We start from the raw sequence: 17,665 nt of genomic DNA on the forward strand, positions 1-17,665 counted from the left end.
TCAACAGTAATAATGTTCCATGTATCTCAGCTCTAATTCCGACCGTCCTGGCAAGGTATGTATACTATAAACCTCAGTCCCAAGGACAGGAAATGGAGAATTAACTGCAGATTAACTAAATCAAGCCATTAACTATATCAGATCAATCCATAACAACCTGAACGAAGATCAGATAGGTGTCTCCACAACGGAACATACAAAGTGCAAGTCCAAGAACAGGATTTGACTCAGATTAACATTCTTCCTAAATCAGAGAGCCCTCAGTGCGGTTTCAAATAAAGACTAGATTAACAAAATCAATAATCAAGTTACTTTCAGCTATTATTTTGTCATAACTAGCATCATGTTAGCATATTTAAACATTACTGTTAAACCCAACTCACTTGGCATTAATGATAATGGGAACTGCAGATGCTGGAGAATCCAAGATAACGAAGTGTGGAGCTGGATGAACACAGCAGGCCAAGCAGCATCTCAGGAGCACAAAAGCTGACGTTTCGGGCCTAGACCCTCCATCAGACAGCTTGGCATTAACTATGGTTTGGTTGGTTGCATTCTCACAAGTCAAAGGGTTGAGAGTTCAACTGCCCACCAAAACGAACAAAAACTAAAACCAAGTCCAGCACAGTACTTAAGTACTGCACCAGCTGCTATCTTTCAAATTAAGATGTTAAACCAACCTGCTTCTACCCTCTCGGGTTGATATGAAAAGATTCTATGTCATTATTTCATGGAACATCAGGGGAGTTAGGCCTGCATTCTGAACAGTATTTATTCCTCTATCAACACGAAAACAGATAGTCTGCATTTTCAGAGCCGTTGTGGATGCTTGCTGTACATAAATGGCTGCTTTGTTTCCCACATGACAATAATTAATATACTTAGATTACATTTCTTTGTAAAGCAATTTGAGAAATCCAGTAGTTGCAAAAGTTACAAAACAAATGCAAGTTATTTCTTTTCCACAAAAGGCTGTAATAAGAACAAATTAGTCATCGTTGTTTTGGTTTCTGCTGTATACAAGAGATTGTAATAACTCCATTGTTGATGGTGCCGTTTTAGATACTCAAGTGACTTGTTACTGGTACATAATAATGTGTTAATCATTATATGCTTCTCTCAGGTACTACAGTAGCCCTGATGACTCATGCTGCTATTCATGAACTACAAGCAAAGAAGGTCAATGGAAGGGCAGCCTTATTTACACCCAGCCCTATTTCACCTTTTCACCCTGCTCAGTCAGGGGATTTCCCTTAGTGACATCTCACACTGCCTTAAGAATGTGGCTGGGCTCCCCTTACTCTGTGGCAATGGGATTAAGTTACTTTGCAGTAGAGCAACTGGGATTGGTTTCATTCACATTAATAACACACTCCCCATTCATCAACTTTCTGAACCTGTAAATCTCCTGGGAATCTGGAATGGCAGCATACAAAACAGTCAGCTGGAATGTCATCTGAACTAGTGGGCAGGGCCAACATTCCTTAAATTCTTTACTTTCCCCCAGCGGTCCTCTCTTTGCAGAGCTCTCACAAGCAATGCCCATCTAAGGCCTGACTCCGCCAGCCATGAAAAGCTCTTCAATCACCCAACGAAGGGTGTTTTTAAAACTAAAATCTACACCTAGCCATCAAATGTCATGCTCACTTGTAAACTACTTTTGCAGAACTTCATGACATTTATGTAAAGTGGTAACAGAGGTGATCCAAACAAAAACAAAATCAAGCAGCTGGCAGACAGACTGCACAAAGTGATTCGTTAATACCTAGGTAACCAGGATAAACATTAAGATACCCTAAAAGCCCACTTTGACCTCAACAGCTGGGAAGAGCACACACTGGATTGCCCAAAATGGCAAGCCGTTTCACCAAGATGCAGCTAGCTTTAAAGAGAGACAGCCGAAGAGACAAGTTCAACAAAGATGGGCAAGCCGACGTCACAGACAATTACTGACTGCCAATGTGAACTTCCGATTCTTTTTTAAAAGACGTTATTTCTCCCTTAGCCTTTTCCACCTCTTCTGCCTTCACAGACTTTTACTCCCAACACAAGCCAATTTTCCTCTCTTCACCACTTCTCACTCAAGACTCTGTGCCATCCTCCTCAATTCTGGGGATTGACACAAGATTCCGTCTGTTCACATGGCTCAAAACATTCAGCATCCAGCCAACCACCTGCTGTCCAAAGAGGGAGAAAACCCACAGGAGCAGGTTCAATCATCAACCTCCATGTCCAGCCAACCAGTTTCGGTAGGAGCAGCCTGGAATTTTCATCTTTGATCAACATGCAGGGACTGCGCAGGTCATGCAGGCACAAACACATTTTTCCCCCCAATAAGAAACAGTTGTCATTGCTCACTCAGCTTGTCCTGGACAGGGAACATCAAATTCCTTTTAACAATAGTCATAACTCAAAACTCAGTAATAGGCAGTTTAGTGGATTTTACCGTTTAAGAGTTTCTCTGCAAAATAGACATGATTGTGCGGTTTTTTAAAAAATGGACACAGAATGACATTGTATGTATTAAATGAAGAATCAAGTTTTGCTTTCAAGACTAGTCAGTTGCAAGTTGGTTTTTTCGCAATTTTGAAGGCTATGAGCCCCCTCAGAGCTTGATGCTTTGAAAGCAGAGGATACAATGATGGATTTACATGGAAACAATTACATGTCTTTTGTTATTCTTAAAGACATGCAGCTTATGGCCAGATTCGTTTAAACTGCACTTTCAGATCACACAAGAGTCCAAAAGTTTGATTCCAGAATATTTGTCAGGCAGCATTCAAAAAAACTGTGATAATTAATTTCAAGAGGTCTCATCACTTCAGACTTTCTCAAATTATGTATAACTTATGTACATAACAAACATATGAAACAGGAACAAATTAGAATATTCAGCCCCTCAAACTTGCTTGGCTGTTCAATACTTTCACAGCCGAACTGTTTGTGTTTTAAATTCCACAGTCCCTACTCGCAACAACTCGTGATTCACCTGCTTAACAAAAATCAATTCACTCAATTACTCCACTTTCATCACCTTCTGAGACAAGAGTTCCAAAGTTGCACAACACTCAATTTCTCATTTCTGTCCTGAACGGTTTCTGGGTATAGATTAAGCCAGTTTATAATAATGAATTAAAAAAGTAAAAGATAAATAGATCAAAAGTCAACATAAAATTGGACAAAAAGGGGAGAACAAAGCTGAGCTCGAAACTACAGCCACCTCTCCAGGTGTGCTGTCACTATTCTTAAACTGCAAATTTACACTTGGCATGCATGCCCTTCTGCTATATTAAGATCATGTACAACTGATATCAAAAGCCTGGAAACCAAAATGAACTTTTGCAATTTCAGTTAATTTTACTGCATTAGTCTCTATCATTCACATTGATAGTATGATGCCCCCGTCATCCCATCAGTTTAATTCAGTGAACAATCTTCCAATATAAACAGAATAAGGATTGAATTTTGCAGCAATATCAGATGAGTCATGAATTGCACCTGAAATCACAAACCATTAACTATAACTATCGGTCTCACCTTTTCAGCTATAGTTCTTTGGTCAGACAGTAGTCACACAAACCTCAACTACAGGACTAAATAACCTGCATTAAAACAGAAGGAAAGCTGTTCTTTGCACATCAGCTGCCATCTCACTCACCAGGAGAAGGAGGCTGTATCTTTGGTTGTTGTTTTTTGGAATCTACAGAAGCAAAGATGTCCAGTGGCGGATCCTCCCCTCGCTCAATCTTGCACTCAAAGGCAAACAGACACTGGATGTACTGTTTCTTCAGTGAGCTGGCTGCACTGCTCGAGGTTCCCACATTCAGGTTGGTGGCCAGTTCACGCCATTTCTTGTTTTTATTCACCTGCATAAGATATGGTGACTGTTAAGGATTGCAGTGTGTGGCAGATTATACGGTTGCTCACCCTCATGGCTCCAAGAAATAGTTGATGAATAGTGGTTGAAAATGACAAATAACATAGGGCAGAAATGCTAAGTAACTTTGTTTGGTCCACTAGCAAGGATGCTCAACAATGCATAAACCAGCAAACTAGAGAAGCATGTAACAAGGGTTAGGCAATGATCAGAATCTTTGATCTTCACTAACATAGACTGGGACTGCCAGTGTTATGCAGTGGATGGAGAGGAATTTGTTTAGTGTGTACAAAAAAATTTCCTGACTGAGTATGTGCATGTACCTACTAGAGAAGATGCAAACCTTGACTTACACTTAGGAAAAACGGCAGGGCAGGTGACCAAGGTGTCAGTGGGGGAGCACTTTGGAGACAGTGACCATAATTCTGTTTGTTTTAAAACAGTGGTGGTAAAGAGATCTAGAAGTTAAAGTTCTAAATTGGAGAAAGGCTAATTTTGACAGTATTAGGCAAGAACTTTCCAAAGTTGATTGGCGGCACATGTTCACAGGTAGAGACACAGCTGGTAAATAGGAATACTTCAAGAATGAGATAACGAGAGTCTAGAGGAATATGTTCCTGTTGGGGTGAAGGGAAAAGCTGTTAAGTGTAGGGAATGCTGGGTGACTGAAGAAATTGAGGTTTTGGTCAAGAAAAAGGAGGAACCATTTGTCAGGGATAGACACCAGAGATCGAGAGAATTCCTAGAACGGTACAAAGGCAGTAGGAGAACACAGGACGAAATCAGGAGAGCAGAAAAGGGACATAAAATAGCTTTGGATCCTCCTTAACGCAGTTTGCCAAAGTGATTCTACAAATACATTAAGGACAGAGGGGCAAGTAGGAGGGGATAAGGCATCTTAAAGATCAGCAAGGCCACTTAAGTGTGGAACTGCAGATGTGGGAGATACTAAGAGTATTTTGCATCAGTGTTTACTGTGGAGAAGAATAGGCAAGGTATAGGTGGGGGAAATAGTGACATCTTGATAAACATCCATATTATAGAGCTGGTGGTGTTGGACGGTTTAAAATGCATAAAGGTGGATAGATGCCTGGGATCTGATTCATGTAAGCTAGAACGCTGGAAAGCTAGGGAAGTGATTGCAGGGGCCCTTGCTGAGATACTTGTATCAATAGCCAGAAGTGAGGTGCTGGAAGACTGGACTTTGGCTCACATGGTGCCACTATTTAAGAAGGGTGGTAAGAAATGGCCAGAGGGCCTGACATCCAGGATGTTGAAGGGAATTCTGAGGGACAGGATTTACATGCATTTGGAAAGGCAGGGACTGATTAGGGATAGTCAGCATGGCTGCGTGTGGGGGAAATCGTGTATTACTAACTTGATTTGAGTTTTTGTAATAGTAAAACAGAATTGATGAGGGCAGAGCAGTGGATTCAATCTATAAGGACTTCAGTAAGGTATTCAACAAGGTTCCTCACAGAAGACTGGGTAGCAAGGCTAGATTGCATGGAATACCATTTTTACAGAACTGGCTTGAAGGTAAAAGACCAGGTGGTGGTGGTGGTGAGTTGTTTTCCAGATTAGAGCGGTGTGCCACAAGGATCAGTGTTGGGGCCATTGCTTTTCGTCATGTAAATGAATCGGACGTGAACAAAGGAGGAATGGTTACTAAGTTTGCAGATGAGACTAAAATTGGAAGTGTAGTGGACAGTGAAGGAGGTTACCTCAGAGTACAACAGGATCTTGATCAGACGGGCCAAGTAGTAGCAGATGGAGCTTAATTTAGTAAATGTGAGGCACTACATTCTGGAAAGGCAAATCAGGGTAGGACTTCTACATTTAAAAGGTCCTGGGAAGCATTGTTGAATGAAGAAACCTTTTTTGTGCAGGTTCATAGTTCCTTGAAAGTGGAATCACAGGTAGGTAGGATAGTGAAGACAGCATTTTGTATGCTTGCCTTTACTGGTCAGTGTATTGAGTGTGACAGTTGAGACGTCAGGCTGCAGCTATACAAGGCAGTAGGCCACTTTTGAAATAACGTGTGTAATTCTGGTCCCACTGCTATATGAAACCTGAAAGCGTTAATAAAAGACTTACAAGGATGCTGCTATGGTTGGAGGATTTGAGCAATGAGGAGAGGCTGAATAGGCTAGGGGTGGTTTCCCTAGAGTAGAGGCTGAGGAGTGATTTTATAAACCTCTATTAGGTCATGAATAAGATAAATAGACATGGTCTTTTTTAACACACGTGGTGGTGGTGGGGGGGTGGAATATTGATGGAAAATTTTTTTTTAAATTTGTAATAGTTTAGATGGAGCAGGTTTTGTCCTCTGCATTCAGGAAGGATTTCTGACACAGTATGTAGGTAGACCAACACAAGGAGAGGCCACCTTGGATTTGGTGCTTGGCAACAAACCAGGCCAAGTGTTAGACCTGTTGATAAGAGCTTTTTGGTGGTAGTGATCATAACTGTTACTTTCACAAGAGTCATGGGAGAGGATAGGTACATACAGAACGGTAAGGTTTATAATTGGGGTAAGGGTAATTATAATTCTGTTAGACAAGAATTGGGTAACAAAATGGCAACAGATGCAGTCATGGAAGAGCACTATAGAAATGTGGAGATTGTTTAAGGAATGCATGCTGAGTATGCTCAACATGTTTGTCCCTAGCAGGCAGAGAAAATGCAGTCAAGTGAGGGAGCCTTGGTTCTCAAGAGAGGTCGAACAACTAATTGAGGATGAGGAGGATACTTGTAACAGGTTTAGGAAACAAGGATCAGAAAAGGCTCCAGAGGGATACAAGTTGGCCAGGAAGGAGCTGAAGGAAGAGATTAGGAGAGCTATCGGGGGCATGAGAAAACCTTGGCAGATAGAATCCAAGAAAAATGCAAAGGCTTTTTACACGTATGTTAGGCATAAGAGAATGACCAAAGAAAGGGTAAGGCCGATCAAGGATTGGCAAGGAAATTGTGCACAGAGGCTAAAGAAATAGGAGAAATCCTTAAATGAATACTTCTCTTCGGTATTCATAACTGAGTAGGACCGAATTGTAGGGGAGGATATTGAGAAACAGGCTGGCAGGCTAGAGGAGGTGGATGTTAGCAAGGAAGATGTACTAGGAATTTTGAGGCACTTGAAGATAGATAAGTCACCTGGGCCTGATGGGATTTATCCAAGGAATCTATGGGAAGTAAGGGAAGAGATTGCAGGGTCTTTGGCAATGATCTTTTTGTCCTCACTGTCCACGGGTATAGTGCCAGAAGACTGGAGTAGCAAACATCATTACCTTGTTCAAAACAAAAGGGAATAGGGATAACTCTGGAAATTACAGGCCAATTAGTCTTAATTCAGTCGTGGGCAAATTATTGGAAAGGGTTCTGAGAGATGGGATTTATAATAACTTGGATAGGCCGAGTTCGATTCTTGATAGTCAGCATGGATTTGAGAGGGGTACATCATGCCTCACAAACCTTACTGAATTCTTTGAAGAGGTGACCAAATATGTGGATGAAAGTAGAGCAGTGGATGTGGCATACATGGATTGAAGTAAGGCATTTGATAAGGCTCCCCATGGTAGGGTCATGCAGAAAGTAAGGAGGCATGGGATCGAGGAAATGTGGCAGATTGGATTCAGAATTGGCTGACCCTTAGAAGGCAAAGGGCGGTAGTGGACGGAAAATATTCAGCATGGTGCTCAGTTACATGTGGTGTACCACAACTATCTGTTCTGGGTCCTCTTCTATTTGCGATTTTTGTAAATGATTTGGATGTAGGAGTGGAAGGGTGGATTAGTAAGTTCGTGGATGATACAAAGGTGGGTTCAGTTGTGGACAGTGCGGAGGCCTGTTCTAGGCGACAAAGGGACATTGATAGGATGCAGAGCTGGGCTGTGAAGTGGCAGATGGAATTTAACCCTGAAAAGTGCGAGGTGATTCATTTTGGAAGGACTAATTTGAAAGCAGAATGCAGGGTTAACAGAAAGATTCTTGGCAGTGTTGAGGAGCAAAGAGATCTTGGGGTTCATGTCCACAGTTCCCTGAAAGCTGCCACCCAGGTGGATAGAATTGTTGAGAAGGCGTATGATGTGTTAGCTTTCATTAATAGAGAGCTTGAGTTCAAGTGCTATGCAATTATCCTCCAGCTACACAAAACCCTGGTTCTGCCAAATCTGGCTGATTGTGTCCAGTTCTGGTTTCCTCGTTACAGGAAAAACGTGGATGCGTTAGAAAAGAGGCAGGGGAGTTTTTATCAGATTGTTGCCTGGAATGGAGGTAAGGTCTTACGAGGAAAGGTTGAGCCCATTAGGGCTTTTCTCTTTAAAACGACGAAGGACGAGAGGTGACTTGACAGAGGCGTACAAAGTGATCAGAGGTATCATAGATAGAGTGGACAGCCAGAGACTTTTTCCCAGGGGGCATAGTTTTAAAGTGAGTGAGGTAGATACGGGGAGATGTCAGAGGTAGGTTCTTTACTCAGAGTGGTAGGGGCATGGAATGCATTGCCTGAGGGGGTAGCGGAGTCAGCCTCATTAGAGGCATTTAAGTGGCTATTAGATAGGCATATGGATGATTGTATAAGGTTGGGGTGGATTTTAGATAGACCTTGGGTTTAGGGTAAAAGGTCTTGGGCCAAAGCGCCAGTACTGTGCTGTTCTATAATCTATTTACCTAAGGGTCTGTTTCTGTGCTGTACAACTCTATGATTATATACTGCGCAAAATAAGTTGGCAAAACTGGTTTGGAGGACAAATTCAGGAAACACTTCCAAGGTTATTCAATAAAATACTGGGGAAACCATTTAGAAAACAGACTGCTCTAGATTTAGTTTTATGTAACAGGCCACCTTTAATTAGGAAACAAAGGAGATGGTCATCATTAAATGTTTCTCATACTAAAATTGAGGTTGACATCATTAACTGTAATACAGTTAGGTCTGAATTCCAAATTCAAAAATTTAAAACAGCCAATTCAAAAGAATTTCCAAATTTTATTTGCAAATGGCCTGACTTTATTTTTACACTTTGCCCATCAGCCCTAGACTTGCAAACTAGTATAATTTGAACTGTCAAGGAGCAGATATTTGAAATATAACCACTTCATTTGAGTTCTAATATTCTACCAACCTGATGGAAAGTGTGTGTACCAGTTAACTAATGTATCCGCCTGCCTTAACAGCAGCAAAGTCAACTAAACAAAGAGCATGTACCTATGAACAATGCTCGTGAACAATTAACAGAATGGTGAAAAGAACATATTAGAGCACAGTGAAAAGTTAAAAAATACAAAGCTGATCAGTTCTCTTTTAATCTATAAATCAAGGATGGAATTAATGATATGCATAAAGCAATAAGACACACTAGGCCTTCAGAATTATTTACCTTACGGAAGGATGTCCATACACTCAAGTAAGATATAATTATTCTAATAAGCAGTCACTAAATGCTGTCAAGCATCCTGAACCACCAAGAAGTGCTGCTCTGCAAGAACGCATTGCAAGGAAATTAACATTTGATTTGAACCAGGTTTGACCAGTAAAGTCAAAATAAAGTCAGTCAATCAAGTTGGGACACTTGCCAAGGCTCCAATGCAAAGTGGTTTAATCCAAAACATCCATAAAGTTAACAAACCATAATCCTTGCTACAGACAAAAGACATTCCACACACCCACCTGTGTTAGTCCTCCAATATCCTTGACAGACATATACAGTCGATAAAGGTCCAGCGGCTTCCTGCCAACTGCAGGAAGATTTGTCATCATCGTTCCCTTCTCTTCCATAAATGCAAAGTACCTATCGATCCACATCTTGCGCTCCGGCTCCATGCCCAACTCATACAATTTAGAGATCTTTTCATTAGTGGTCGTGGAAGAGTTGGCCTTCTGCCAAGAAATAGGCCCATCAGTTATTGGTGATTAGATATCCAACCAAAACACTCCAGTTACAGACAAAGAATATTCAGTTTTAGATGCAGATGAAGAACCAATAGACAGCTATTATTCTTATTTGTTTAGATAAGTAATTTCTAAGTGGTAAATGCTGCCCAAACAGCCAGTGTTCTGATAGTGTTCAGATTCTTCAAACTGTTGAAAGTTACACCAGATAAAGTAAAAGCATCATGTATGCTCAGAACAGATGCAAAACTGAAAAATGCCACCAAAAACCTCTCACAGGACTACGTACAAGGCAAGCTACTTCAGCATCACTTGGATTTCCCTGCTCAATTTGTCATAGCTTAGATCCAAATGTGAAACAGGGCTGAAAATAATTAACTTAATGACAGCAGAAAGTTCCACTGTCATCTCATATTTAGAAATTTGCATGTCGTCTTTCATAAACATTGGTCCAAAGTTATACATTCATGTAACTGGACAATACATGATAATATTCCTGTTCCTAAGCCATAAAAGTACATTTCAAATAGCTCAAAACTAGTTGCCAAGCTTAATAGTGCAACATAAAAAACGTTTGCGAGATTGAGGTTCAACAATAACCTCAGTACCTTTGGACATCCAATATATCGCTACATTCAACAGGTGATCAAGATGGGATAAACTATACACATTGACAAATTATATTTCTTGTCAAATTCACTCACTTTCTCAGAGGTGAATGATTCAGTTGATAAAGAACAATTATCTACTTTTATTGTCTTGCTAATCTATAATGAGAATTACTGCATAACAGTCTAATTAGAATACTGCGCACATATCATTCCCATAGTTGACATCCTGTGGGCTACCAGTGACCAGAAATCAATTTGGACCAGCCATATAGATGTCACAGGCTGAGAATTCTGCAGTGAATAACCCAACCCACGTACCAACTCCCCAACACCTACCCACAAGGCATTAGTTAGGAGTTGCTGGAATACCCTCCATTTGCCTCAATGAGTGCTGCTTCAACAGCACTCAAGAAACTCAACATTCTTCAGGACAAGGCAACCCACTTAATGTATAGCCCATCCAGAACCTTAAAACATTCACCCCCTCCATCACAGTCACACTGTCAGCAGAGCAAACCATACACAAGATGCAACACAGTAACTCACCAAGTTTCCTCTGATAGCACCTTCCAATTTGCCAAACTCCACCACCTAGAAGAACTAGAGAAGCAGATGCGTGGAAACACCACGGGCTGCAATTTCCCACTCAAGCCTGATTTGGGATTATAACAGTTATTTGTTTTTGGGTTCAACAATGGAATTTACCTTCCCAACAACACTATGGGTGTAACCACGGCAAATGCTATGCAGCTGTTCAAGTGGCTTACCATCCACGAAAAGAAAAAAAGCATACCCAACATATACTCAGTACATCTAACATATAACCAGACTAGAGAATATGGCTAATGACAGCTCACCTGCAGTACACTTCCCAGACATCAACTATCTAAAAGGCATAGAACCAGCTGGAAGTGAGTTAGAAATGACCTTTGAAACCTGGTTTCAAGGCAAAGGTGAAGATCTAAGTAACTTTTGTGAAATGAACTTTTATCAGTTTCCACTTTGCTTAATTTTGGGGCTGTGTCCATTAGAAACTATCAAACGCAAAGGTTACAAGAGATGGAATATAGTATATTGTTAGTGTAAATCAGAGTTTCCAAGGCTACTGCAGAAAGTCCATGAAGACAGTCAGTCTATCAAATGTCTGTTTTTTGTCCTACTATCCATTGATATTATCGTCCTATTACCTACTGAGAAAACAGCAATGAGAAAATCAACCTCACGAAACGTCCATTCAAAAACATTGGGCAAACACTGAAATAATACAACAGCAGAGGCTTTGAATTAAGGTTAATTATTGGGACACAACAAGTTTTATACACATCCTACATACTGTACGTAACCTAGTGAAAACTGATGCCAGAAAAGGGGGCCTGAAGTATAAAAACGTTTAGTGCACAATAATGGCCATCCTTCACTCAAATTTATCATGGCTAAATTTAATACAAATGTTCACATCATGTAGCTCAAGTGAAGTGATCAAAAGTCAGTCAGGAGCAACTGACTCTGAAACACAAAGATTAAATATTCTCATCTGGCTCAAAATGCAGCACTACTGGTTGGTGCACAACATCAACCCATTTGCATTCTTACCTTTGACTTAAGCTCAGCTTTTGTCATTCCATCTGCCTTGTTGTTTGCTTTCTGCGTCGGTGGTAACTTTCCTTCACCAAGTGCCATCATCTCTGGACTGGGAGTCATAACTACCAGAGTGTAAGAAAGTCATATAAATCACTGGGTCAGCACAGCAGTAATCACTCACCAAAGCCTAGTGTAGGAAGATTAGGTCTACAGTTCTGTACGAAATAAATTTACGTTCATCTAAGTTTCATTTGCATTCAGTGATGGAACGCAAATCTCTAAAGTTTGAGGTATAGGTTTATGTCCTACACCAGGCACCAGAGTACAAACTTAGGCTGATACCTCATTACAGTAAAGAAGGAATGTTGCACTTCTCAACATGACATCTTTTGTGTGTAACAGATTTCAAAGGACTATCTGAAGTCCAACAGAGCACTCCCCTGGTACCCTGGCTTATAGCTTGGCCAACTCTTCCACAAAAATGGTGCGCTGGCATAGTACATAGAGTTAGAACTCTGCAGTCCATCTGCTCCAGCCCAGCCACATCCTTCTCTCTCTTTTTTATGTCCTAACATCTTGGGGAAACCAAGCTTCTGTTGGCTGCAGTGTCTGGAGTGAGGATTCCTGGCTGCGGTAGGCCCAGAGTGCTAACTCAGGTGGTCAGCATCTACACTGGTGTTTGGCGGGTCTTCGGCTGCAACAGTGGTGGTGCTTCAAGCGCGGACCCTTGGCAGCAGTAGAGGTTCACTGTGGTGGAGGCGGTGCCAGTGCAGGTCTCCCGACTCTGGTGTGCCTGAAGTGTAGACTCTTGGCAGCGTTGTCTTTGCTGTGCTTACACAGGGAGTTCGAGTCCCGGGACACCTTGCAGAAGCCCTGGAGCTGTGTCTGAAGATCCCTTGTACACTGGATGAACTAATTTTGCAATAGCTTTTTTACTCTTCTGTAACTCAAAATGGCACCACATTGTGGCAACAAAACATTTGAGATGCAAGTGACAATAAATAACTCAAACACTTTTCAATAATTCAAATATTTAAGACTTGTAAAGCCATGTCTCAGCTAACAACACTTTTGCCTACAAATCACAAGGTTCTGGGTTCACATCCCTCTACAGAAATTGAGCACAAAACCCAAGGCAGACAGTAAAACAGTACTGCATTGTTGCAAGTGCCATCTTTTAGATAAATTAGTAAAGCAAGATCCTGCCCAACCTGCCTGCAATAACAAAGAGTGGACTGGTCTCTTTCTGTATCGTAATCATTTTAAGTTTCCAGTTCATTCTCTGAGGTCGGTGGATTGCATTTGCAACAGCAACCACGTCGATTTTTTGGCACTGCAATGCAGCAGTTAGGAACAGTTCAATTATTATACAGGAGCATTTGTTGCAATTGTAAGTTTCACCATGGATTTTAACAGTCCTAGTTGGTATGCTCAAGCTTCACTCGAGATCGTCAGCAAGTCATCTAGGTTGATATTTAAGTGCAACGTTGAGTAATGTATTGCTGGAGACACTATTTTCAGCTGATATCTTAAGACAAGGCCCCAAAATCGGCAAAGTAGGACCAAACTGAAACAAATTAAGAGGGCTAAAAGGGGTCATGAAATATCTTTAGCAAACAGGGTTAAGGAAAATCCCAAAGCCTTTTATTCATACATAAGGCGCAAGAGGGTAACTAGAGAAAGGGTTGGCCCACTCAGAAACAGAGACAAAAGAGGGAAGTTATGGGACAAGTCAGAGAAAATGAGAGAGATTCTTAATGAGTAATTTGTGTTGGTATTCACTGAGGAGAAGGACATGACAGATGTTGAGGTTTGATTACTCTATGTCAAGTCAGCATGGTGGGGCAGCGTTGGGTATTTTAAAAAGCATTAGGGTGGACAAGTCCGCAGATCCGAATGGGATCTATCCCAGGTTACTGAGGGAAGTCAAACAGGAAAGAGCTGGGACCTTAACAGATATCCTTGCAGCAACCTTGAGCACAGGTGAGGGAGGTCCTAGAGGACTGGAGAATTGCGAATGTTGTCTCCTTATTTAAGGTGGGTAGGAAGGATAATCCAGGTAATTTTGGACCGGTGAGCCTGATGTCAGTGGTCAGGAAGCTGCTGGAGAAGGTGCTAAGGGATAGGATCTATTTATAATTGGAAGAAAGTGGGCTTATTAGTGATAGGCAGCATAGTTTTGTGCAGGGAGGGTCATGTCTTACCAACTTGATAGAATTCTTTGAGCAAGTGACAAAGTTGATTGAAGACGGAAGATGTCATATACATGGACTTCAGTAAGGAGTTTGATGAGGTTCCCCATGGTAGGCTGATGGAGAAGGTGAAGTCGCATGGTCCAGGGTGTACCAGCTAGATGGAGAGAGAACTGGCTGGGCAACAGCAGACAGAGTTGTAGTGGAAGGGAGTTTCTCAAAATGGAAAACTGTGACCAATAGTGTTCCACAGGGATCTGTGCTGGGGCCACTGTTGTTTGTGATATACATAAATAAACTGGAGGAAGGTACAGATGGTCTGATTAGCAAGTTTGCAGATGACGCTAAGACTGGTGGAGTAGCAGATAGTGAAAGGGACTGTCAGAGAATGCAGCAGAATATAGATAGATTGGAGAGTTGGGCGGAGAAATGGCAGATGGAGTTCAATCCAGGCAAATGCGAGGTGATGCATTTTCGAAGATCCTATTTAAGAACGAACAATGTGGTAAGTGGAAAAGCCCTGGGTAAAACCGATACACAGAGATCTGGGTGTTCAGGTCCATTGCACCCTGAAGGTAGCAACGCAGGTTGATAGAGTGCTCAAGGAGGCATTATAGCGTGCTTTCATTCATCAGACAGACTAGAGAGTACAAGAGTTGGCAGGTCACGTTGCAGTTGTATAGGACTTTGGTTCGACCACATTTGGAATACTGCGTACAGTTCTGGTCGCCACATTACCAAAAGGATGGGGATGCTTTGGAGGGGGTGCAGAGGTGGTTCACCAGGATGTCGCCTGGTATGGAGGGCACTAGCTATGAAGAGAGGTGGAATAGATTAGGATTATTTACATTAGAAAGACAGAAGTTTAGAGGGAACCTGATTGAGGTGCACAAATTCACGAGGGGTACAGACAGGGTGGATAGCAAGAAGCTTTATCCCCCAGAGTGGGGGACTCAATTACTAGGCATCAAGATTTCAAGGTGAGGGGGGAAAAGTTTAAGGAAGATATGTGTGGAAAGTTCTTTATGCAGAGGGTGGTGGGTGCCTGGAACGCATTGCCAACAGAGGTGGCACAGACGGGCACGGTAGCATCATTTAAGATGTATCTAGACAGATACATGAATGGGGAGGGAGCAGAGGGATACAGATCCTTGGAAAATAGGTGACAGGTTTAGATACAGGATCTAGGATCGGCGCAGGTTTAGGAGGGCCGAAGGGCCTGTTCCAGTGCTGTAATTTTCTTTGTACTTTGTTTGTACTTTAAATTTTGATTCTTGTGGTTGAAGATCTTATTCACAAGTCAAAAAGACTGGAAGTTGTTGCCTTCATGTCAGTAGCTTTTCCCACAAACATCTAGGCCAAATCAACTGATGATTCACCTGATTTGCTGTAAATGAAATCTTCTCGGGCTTAAATTGAAATATAGTTCTGGTGCACTAGATACAAGCCTGTAGCTGCAATGTGACAAACAATCTGATCAAATTGGGGACAAATAATCTGCAAGCGTGGAATGCTCAAGTTGCTATCACAACTATCCTTGATCCTTGGAAGTGGTTCTATGCCAAATCCAATAGACCCTAAATGTGTAATCACAGTTCTAATACAGGAAACTATCAAATTTGCGCGTTATAAGTGATCAGAAGTACAGTGAGTCTCAAGCAGTTAAAAGCCAACTTCACACAAATTCCCACAAACATTAATATGCCAAATGACCCACTGTAATGACGGTTGAAGGAAACACATTAGCCAGCAGACAAGGAGGAACTACCCAGCTTTTCTTCAAAATAGCACCCTTTAGAATCTTGTGTGCTCAAAGACAAATGAAGCATTAGTTTAACTTTCATTCAAAGTACTGCACCAGAGATCCTCTCAGTTGTATAGTAAAACATCAAACTGCATGACACATGCCTATGTTACTGGAATGCAATAGTTCCCTGACTTAAGAGGCAAGAGAGCTGGCTACTTGCTCAGCCACAGCTCAAGTGACCAATCATTTCTGCTGCGTTATGTTAAGTTTGTGATTAACATTCTGCTGCTGCTAGATAGGTGTTACACAAAAATGTTTAATCCAGAAATCACAAATATCACTAAGCATCAGTCTGTTCCCACAATCTTTGGCAACTGAACTCATCCACTGGGGTTCAGAACCTGTGTCCTTACCTGCAGAACTATTTGCCATGTTTCCAGCTATGGAATATGGAGACCCCTGTGGATTCATCATGCCAGCCATACTGTTCATACCTTGACTGTACGGGGAGCCAGCACCCATCATTCCTCCCTGATTCAAGTTTGGGTAGCCAGGTTGCCTGCATTTGAAAGGGGGGATAAAGTGAAAAACAAGAGTGTGAAATGCAACCTTAGTTTAGCACACATATCTCATGCACATTACACATGATCAGAAGTACAGTGAGTCTCAAGTAGTTAAAAGCCAACTTCACACAAATTGGAACAGATTTACACCTCTTGGTACTACATTTAGGGGAGATGCTAATTTTGGATTGAGGAACTTTTGGGAAGATGCGATTCAAATGGTCAGGGCAAAGGCAGCCTTGAGTAATCACATGCCACACAAAGGTGAACAGAATAAGCACAGCTCAATCAGAGTCAAATTCACAAAACCCAAAACTTTGGGTACAAAGTTACCAGCCATCCACACTAGCACAACAGCAATTCCAAAGGAAGGATATCTAGAATAAGTTAAAGGTCTGGAAGGCCGAAATTAGGCTACACTTATCAATGCATTATCAGTTGCTCAAGGTGTTGAGGGTGAGCTGCCTTCTTGAATTGCTGCAGTCAATTTGTTCCAAGTACACCCAAGGAAGAAGACCCAGGATTTTGCTCCTGGAATGTCATTGGGTTAATACATCTGCAAGTTAGAATGGTGAGTAAGCTTGGAGGGGAACTTGCAGTTGGTGGCGTTCTTATATCTTACATCTTCTGTCCTTGTCACGAGTTTGGAAGGTGCTGTCTAAAGGAACCTTATTATTATGTCGCGCATCTTGACAGTACACAACTATTATAGTGCATCAGTGGTGGAAGGAGTGAATAGCTGCACAATCAGGCAAGCCATTTTGTCCTGAATTCTTGCGCAGGAACTGCATTCATCCAGGTACATGGACAGTATTCCATCACATTGTTGACTTGATAAAGTGTGAAGCTGAATGAACACAGCAGGCCAAGCAGCATCTCAGGAGCACAAAAGAATCCCCCTCGTCCTCACATACCACCCCACCAACCTCCGGATCCAACGCATCATCCTCCGACACTTCTGCCATCTATAATCCAACCCCGCCACCCAAGACATTTTTCCATCCCCACCCTTGTCTGCCTTCCAGAGAGACAACTCTCTCCGTGACTCCCTTGTTCGCTCCACACTCCCCTCCAACCCCACCATTCCCAGCACCTTCCCCTGCAACCACACAAAGTGCTACAGTTGCCCCAACACCTCCTCCCTCACCCCCATCCCAGGCCCCAAGATGACTTTCCATATCAAGCAGATGTTCACCTGCACATC

General features: G+C 41.9%; 1 protein-coding gene across 2 annotated transcripts in view; it reads right to left on the reverse strand.

Moving 5' to 3' along the window:
- The window catches only part of LOC125464965 (AT-rich interactive domain-containing protein 1A-like), a 128,335-nt gene that overhangs the window by 15,274 nt on the left and 95,396 nt on the right, over positions 1-17,665 (reverse strand). For both annotated transcript variants that reach the window (XM_048557942.2, XM_048557940.2), the window contains exons 9-12: positions 16,312-16,457; positions 11,972-12,081; positions 9,546-9,755; positions 3,659-3,866 (exon numbers count right to left, since the gene is read on the reverse strand). In XM_048557942.2, coding sequence (XP_048413899.1) covers positions 3,659-3,866; positions 9,546-9,755; positions 11,972-12,081; positions 16,312-16,457 — 674 coding nt within the window. The remainder of the gene's footprint in view (positions 1-3,658; positions 3,867-9,545; positions 9,756-11,971; positions 12,082-16,311; positions 16,458-17,665) is intronic.

The sequence above is a fragment of the Stegostoma tigrinum genome, chromosome 24 (assembly GCF_030684315.1).
Source record: "Stegostoma tigrinum isolate sSteTig4 chromosome 24, sSteTig4.hap1, whole genome shotgun sequence".
NCBI classification, from domain to species: domain Eukaryota; kingdom Metazoa; phylum Chordata; class Chondrichthyes; order Orectolobiformes; family Stegostomatidae; genus Stegostoma; species Stegostoma tigrinum.